General features: G+C 45.5%; 1 protein-coding gene across 1 annotated transcript; it reads left to right on the top strand.

Annotated features, from left to right (window-relative positions):
* The first annotated feature begins 540 nt into the window (after positions 1-540).
* Positions 541-7,410, top strand: si:dkey-111f13.5 (uncharacterized). Its single transcript, XM_014156075.3, has 6 exons — positions 541-1,260; positions 2,176-2,369; positions 3,515-3,760; positions 5,226-5,353; positions 6,384-6,453; positions 6,982-7,410. Exons 1-6 carry the CDS (start codon positions 1,179-1,181, stop codon positions 7,132-7,134), a joined length of 873 nt encoding a protein of 290 aa, XP_014011550.1. The 5' UTR covers positions 541-1,178; the 3' UTR covers positions 7,135-7,410.
* The last annotated feature ends 252 nt before the right edge of the window (positions 7,411-7,662 follow it).

The following is a 7,662-nucleotide window of genomic DNA, read 5'->3' on the forward strand; positions in this document are numbered from 1 at the left end:
TTGATGCTATGGACTGGCCCGACCGTTCCCCAGACCTGAATCCAATTGAGCACATCTGGGACATCATGTCTCGCTCCATCCACCAACGCCATGTTACACCACAGACTGTCCAGGAGTTGGCGGATGCTTTAGTCCAGGTCTGGGAGGAGATCCCTCAGGAGACCATCCGCCACCTCATCAGGAGCATGCCCAGGCATTGTAGGGAGGTCATACAGGCACGTGGAGGCCACACACACTACTGAGCCTCATTTTGAGTTGTTTTAAGGACATTACATCAAAGTTGGATCAGCCTGTAGTGTGGTTTTCCACTTTAATTTTGAGTGTGACTCCAGACCTCCATGGGTTGATAAATTGGATTTCCATTGATTATTTTTGTGTGATTTTGTTGTCAACACATTCAACTATGTAAAGAAAAAAGTATTTAATAACATTATTTCTTTCATTCAGATCTAGGATGTGTTGTTTAAGTGTTCCCTTTATTTTTTTGAGCAGTATATATTTTTTAAGTCATCCATTGCATGTTGCTGTCTAGTTCGTCGGAAAGTTTAGGAAGAGGCCACCAGAGGGCAAACGAACTCTTACGGGTGGATTTGCTGTCTGTCCAAGAGTTGGATTGAATAAGGTGCTGTTCACTCAACCAGTCTCATAATGGTTCATTTTCTTCTGCCAGTATTATGCTGAATTCATGTGTCTTAAAATTATTTTTATTTATTTGTATTCATAGTTATTTAATATAAGCTATTTTGGCAAAGTGAGAAGACTATATAGATGTTACATTTCTGAAAAAGATCTTAGTCAAATGCCTTTCGAGCATACCCTCATTACAAACCCCGGGTATAAGTAGAGTTAAGTGCCAAGTTGAAGAGCGGCACTTTTTGTTGTTGTGAGCGTTGCTAAGCGACCGTTTTTAGAAAAAGGGAAGAGCCTAGCGAGAGAAGTGGGGTGCGCGACGGAGAAAGAGCGTGTGATACAGAAAGGGTGAGCGGGCGTTAGTGCAGAAAGAGAGGGGTGAATCAGTGGTGTGGTCTTCAGTGTCGAACAGTGGGTATTTCAGTAGCAGTCAAACAGTGAATAGGGAGGGTATGTTCATCTATCCAGCCAAAGGTTGTGAATAAGAAGGGGTTGTAATCTTCTATCCAGTCTAAGGGGTCTGTGCTCTTTGTTAGTGGGGTAGGAGCATGTCTGACATGGGGCCTCTACAGAGGATGCTGAACCGGACCACCCTCTCCACACAGAGGCTCCTCCACACACACATCCTGGGTGAGACTCAACAATGCAACACTCAAACCATGCTTTATGTACGCAGGGCTCAACTCACAATACAGTGTAAAATGGGCTACTTCACTCCTAGATGACACGCGATGTTCCTCTTGATTTCTTCTCTCACGTTCTCTCTTTCACTTCTAGGCAGCCTCCATAAAAACAGTGCAAACAGCGAGGGATATTTTCTACCTTCATGCCATGACACTTTTGTTAGTGTATTTGCTTGAGTGCAGTCAGTTTGTTATTTGCAAATGCACAGAGGCTTTGGTTCCATTTTTGAGAAATCCGTTCTCGCCCCCCCCCCCCCCCCCCTCCTCTGCCTGCCTCCCCACTCTATAGTCAGAAACGCTTGTCGTCCGAGTGGGGAATATCAGGCAAGTAGCAACGTAAAGTGAAATGGCGTTTTGACGTTGAGAAAGACATTTGAAAACAATTATTCAAATGGCTGCCCTCTGTTGGAGCAGCTAATCCTAGGTAGAAAGTACTAGAACACACATCACACACCCATACACTTCAGTTTGACACAGGGTAATTCCACATGGAAAAAGACGCATATCTGGAGGTGGAATTGTAAATGTCTAGCTACACTTGTATGGTGTTTCTCATTGCTCTGCTCCTCTCTTTAAGGAACATGTTTTCAGGGCAGTGGAGGGAATAGATTTTCTGTCACTGAGGGCTTGTGACATTGATATCATATTTAAAAGGAATTTTCCTCAGATTTAGAATATCCAAGTTTGATTCAATGGCAGGGGTGGGATATATGGCCCTGGAGGGGTTGTAATGTTAACAGGCTTGGTGTGTTAATGCTGGCCTGGAACAACACCCTGCACTAACAGTGGCCCTGCAGGACCAGTGTTGTCGGACCTTGTTCTATGGGAGTACTGATACTGGGGTGGTTATTGGTCCTAACAGGTCTGGGAGAGTATTTTCTCTCTCCTTCCACCTCTACCTCCACAAGCACCAGCCAGGACCCAGGGCCAGCCTCATTCTCTCCCCACTCCGAGCAGCTAGAGGTGGGGGCCACACAGGGGGAGTCACCCTGGATGGCAGTATTTCTGCAGAGGGCAGAGGAGGATAAAGAGAGGTCACTGAAACAACAGGAAGAGGTGAAACGCACACACACGAACAAGACAAACCATGGTTGAAAAATATTTCAATGGTCAAGTCATCTTTGCACAGCACATTTCATAGCTCCTCAATGCCATTTTTTATCTACCTATATGTTCTCTCCTCTCTTTCTTCCATGTCCAAGGCTTTAGATATGATTGATGTACACATTTCCTCTTGCTTACACTGGAGGTGTGGGTAATTGGCACATGTTAGCTCTATATCCTGCTATACACACACACACACACACACACACACACACACACACACACACACACACACACTGTGAGAATCCAGGAAAAGATGACACACACAAGGTTTCTCCCTCATCAGCACTACTCTGATCTCACCTCATTCAATCCAGATGTGTTGGATATCCCTGTGAAATACCCACCTTGATTAACATACCGTATAGACGTAAGGTATCACTATAACCCACACATTAAACTATACATCATACACTAACTCAGACCAGGATTCTAAGGCACCAGATTTGAATTTCCAATATGTTCTCATACATAAAGAATAAGTATTTCAGCGCACTTCGCTTCATCTCTCCCCCCATCTCCCCCTCCCTCCCTCTCTCTCTCTCCCTCCCCCTCCCTCTCTCCCCATCTCTCTGTCTCCCCATCTCCCCCTCCCTCCCTCTCTCCCCCTCCCTCTCTCCCCATCTCCCCCTCCCTCTCTCTCTGCTCCCCACTCTCTCTATTCCCTCTGGCAATATATAGTTATGATAAACAGGGCCTTTTGAAGTGGCTGTGGAGTCTCCTGTATGCAGGTGAGGCCTGGCAGATAGGACATATGGCTGGAAGTTTAGAGGCCCTAGCTGGAGTAATGGATTCTATAATTGCACTTTAGGGAAAGGTACAGCAGCCAACCCTAAGATCCCCCTCTTCCTCACCAGCCCTGAGGCGTACTACCACAAACCACTGAGCACAGTGCCAATTCTGACCACCTTCAGTCTCTCTTTATTTCCCTCTCTCCATCCATCCCTCTTTCCATTCCTCCCTCCATCCCTTCTTCCTTTCATCTTTCTTTCCCTCCCTCTATCCATTCCTCCTTACCTTCCTTTTGACCACCATCGTTTTATGTTTCCCTCCCTCCCTTCTTCTCTCCCTCCCTCTCTCCCTTATTCCCTCCCAAGTGTCTGCAGGTGTGCTTCAAAGAGGCCTTATTGGCAAGGGAGAGGCTGGAGGCTGAGCAGAGGCAGGGGGAGCGGGTAGAGCAGCAGGCCCAGTTTGAGGAGCGCTGTGTGGGGCTGCGGGAGGAGATCGAGAGGGAAATGAGGCTGGCGGTGGAGGAGACCTGCGGAAGGATGAGGGCTGCGATACAGAGAGAGGTGGAAGAGGAGCGACAGAGAGAAGTAGAGGCCAAGGAGGAAAAAGTACAGGTGGGAGAATTCAAAAAGTGAGGGTGTGTGGAGGTGTTTAACTATTCTTGTGGGGACCAGAAGTCAACACAAGAATAGTAAACTAACAAAAATTGGACCAACTGGGGACATTTTCTTAGTCCCCACGAGGTCAAATGCTATTTCTAGGGGGTTTAGGGTTAAGGTTAGAATTAGTGTTAGGGTTAGAATTACATTAAGGATTAGGAGCTAGGGTTAGATTTAGGATTAGGAGCTAGGGTTAAGGTTAGGTTTTTGGGTTAGGGTAAGTGAACGGGTTAGGGTTAGATTTAGGGGTTAGGGAATTTTGAATGGGACTGAATTGTGTGGTTAGCTGTCGTGTGTGTGTGTGTGTGTGTGTGTGTGTGTGTGTGTGTGTGTGTGTGTGTGTGTGTGTGTGTGTGTGTGTGTGTGTGTGTGTACTACAGCTTGTAATATTTCACTCCTCTCTCTCTCTCAATTCAATTTCAATTCAAGGGGCTTTATTGGCATGGGAAACATATGTTAACATTACCAAAGCAAGTGAAGTAGATAATATACAAAATTGAAATAAGAAACAATAAAAATGTACAGTAAACATTGCTCACAGAAGTTCCAAAAGAATAAAAATATTACAAATGTCATTATGTTTATATACAGTGTTGTAATATTGTGCAAATAGTTAAACTGTGAAAGGGAAGATAAATAAACATAAATATAGGTTGTATTTACAATGATGTTTGTTCTTCACTGGTTGCCCTTTTCCTGTGGCAACAGGTCACATCTTGCTGCTGTGATGGCACACTGGTATTTCACCCAATAGATATGAGAGTTTATCAAAATTGGATTTGTTTTCAAATTCTTTGTGTATCTGTATAATCTGAGGGAAATATGTTTCTCTAATATGGTCATACAGGTTAGGTTAGGAAGTGCAGTTCAATTTCCACCTCATTTTGTGGGCAGTGTGCACATAACCTGTCTTCTCTTGAGAGCCAGGTCTGCCTATGGCGGCCTTTCTCAATAGCAAGGCTATGCTCACTGAGTCTGTACATAGTCAAAGCTTTCCTTAAGTTTGGGCCAGTCACAGTGGTCAGGTTTTCTGCCACTAGATACTCTCTGTTTATGGTCAAATAGCATTCTAGTTTACTCTCATTATTTTGTTAGTTCTTTCCAATGTGTCAAGTAAATATCTTTTTGTTTTCTCATGATTTGGTTGGGTCTAATTGTGTTGCTGTCCTGGGCCTCTGTGGGGTCTGTTTGTGTTTGTGAACATATCCCCAGGACCAAGTTGCTTAGGGGACTCTTTGTTATGGAAGGTTTGGGAATTGCTTCCTTTTAGGTGGTTGTAGAATTGAACAGCTCTTTTCTGGATTTTGATAATTAGCGGGTATCGGTCTAATTCTGCTCTGCATGCATTGTTTGGTGTTTTACGTTGTACACGGAGGATATTTTTACAGAGTTCTTCAAGCAGTCTCTCTCTCTTTTTCAGGAGAATGTGAAGAGGCTTGTTCGGGAAACAGAGGTGTGTGTGCGACAGCAGTGTGAAAGAGAGGCACAGAAGGACCTACAGACTCTCCAGGACAGACATACCGTGGAACTCGCTCTAATGCAAAGCCGGCAAGAATGTCTACAACATGCACACACACACAATGTGCATGGGACTCACTGACGCTGAGCCATTTCTCCTCCTTCATCCCTATCTCTCCATCTCTCTGCTCTGCATTCCCTGTATGCATTCCTCTCCCTCCTGCATACCTGCCTACATGACTACTTCTCTGTCATTCTCCATAGTGTGTATGCCCTTGCATGCCCTCTCTTCACACATTGTGTATGTGTGTCAGTGGAGGCTGCTGAGGGGAGGACGGCTCATAATAATGGCTGGAACGGAACGAATGGAATGGCATCAAACACATGGAAACCATGGAAACCGTGTGTTTGATGTTGTTGATACCTTTCCACTCATTACCATGAGCCGTCCTCCCCAATTAAGGTACCACCAACCTCCTGTGATGTCTGTTATTGTGTGTTTCTCATGCCTTGGTAATATGAATGTGTGTGTGTGTGTATGCGTGCTGTTGTGTCATGCCTTGCGGTGTTTGTCTGCGTCATGTTTTGCAATGTGTGTATGTGTGTCCACGTTTTTGGCAATGTATCTCTCGCTCTCTGTCTCTCTCTATTCCTCTCCCTCTGTCTCTCTCTCTCTCTCTCTCTCTCTCTCTCTCTGTGTTTGGCCTTGTCTCCTTCCCTCCCTGTCTGTCTCTCTCTATTCCTCTCCCTCTGTCTCTCTGTCTCTCTCTATTCCTCTCTCTCTGTCTCTCTCTATTCCTCTCCCTCTGTCTCTCTGTCTCTCTCTATTCCTCTCCCTCTGTCTCTGTCTCTCTCTATTCCTCTCCCTCTGTCTCTGTCTCTCTCTATTCCTCTCCCTCTGTCTCTCTGTCTCTCTCTATTCCTCTCCCTCTGTCTCTCTGTCTCTCTCTATTCCTCTCCCTCTGTCTCTCTGTCTCTCTCTATCCTCTCCCTCTGTCTCTCTGTCTCTCTCTATTCCTCTCCCTCTGTCTCTCTCTCTCTCTCTCTCTGTGTGTACTCCCTCTCATGTGTTTGGCCTTGTCTCCTTCCCTCCCTGTCTGTCTCTGTGTTGTGGTGTTAGGTACAGGCAGCTGGAGCAGGGTCTGGCCAGAGTCACAGGGGAGAGGATGAGCTATGAGACAGAGTTTAAGGTCAGCACACTTAATGAGGTCACCATGAATAAATGAACACCACTAAACTACCACCCATATCCATAATGGACCACATGAGCTAGCTGCAGTCCTCTTTCGTTCTCTCTCTCTCTCTCTCTCACACACTCTCCCCTCTCTCCATCCGTAACATGCACATGTGAGCTCCAGCCTTCCTTCCCTCGCTCTCTCTCTCTGAGCCAGAGCAGAAGCCTTGTGTTCCGTGCCAGCTCATCCCCTGACTTTTGTTTTGTGTTAAACATTTTGTCTCTTTGCCCTTCGTTTGTGACCACGTCCACTATGTTAATTTTGGGTTGTATTTGTGAATCTCAAGCCATCTATTCTCTCATTAGATCTCCCTAGTTTTTCTCAGTTTGACCTTCTCATATAAAACCATAGATTTGAACACCTACCGTCTCTTTTTCACCATCTCCCTCTCTTTCACTCTCCCTCTCTCTCCTACTCGCTCTCGCTATCCCTCCATCTCTTTCTACCTCTCTCTTACCGTCTCCTGTTCTCTCTCTCTGTCAGAGGTTACAGTGTAGTTACAGACAGTTTGTGGATCTGACCGAGTCCTCCCTCCACTCTGACTACCTGTTGAAGCTCCGTCGCCTGGGCAGAGAACCTGGCTATACAGACGTGGCGGTCCAGACGGATGATGTCACCAACACACACTTTACCTGATGATGCACAGGCATCTACTTGCTACTACAGCTACAACATTGCTGTTGCCTGTGTGCACAGATCTAGGATCAGCTTATTCTTCCCAATCCTGATCTTAACTATTAGGGGGAAGAATTCAACACTGACATTAGATCAGTGTTTAGGAGCAACTTCATCCAACTCCTTACCAGCTGAACTCACAGATGCCTCTCTGCTCTGTCATCATCAGGAATGTGTCCATATAGGGTATAAAGGTCATATCACTATGTATTCAGCAATAAACTGATACCATTTTAATATGTTGTCTTATCATATCATCTTAGTTTAATCTGCACGGAGAATGTATACAAGCTTATATCAGAACTAAGAAATAGCTCATACCTTTTGTTAGATCCTGTTTAGATCGTCATCCAGGCTGTATCACAACCTGCCGTGATTGGGAGTCCCATTGGGCGGCACACAATTGGCCCAGCGTCGTCCGGGTTTGGCCGGGGTAAGCCGTCATTGTAAATAAGCGTTTGTTCTTAACCGACTTGCATAGTTACATTT

This window comes from Salmo salar, chromosome 18 (genome assembly GCF_965601325.2).
Source record: "Salmo salar chromosome 18, fSalSal1, whole genome shotgun sequence".
In the NCBI taxonomy this organism is placed as follows: Eukaryota; Metazoa; Chordata; class Actinopteri; order Salmoniformes; family Salmonidae; genus Salmo; species Salmo salar.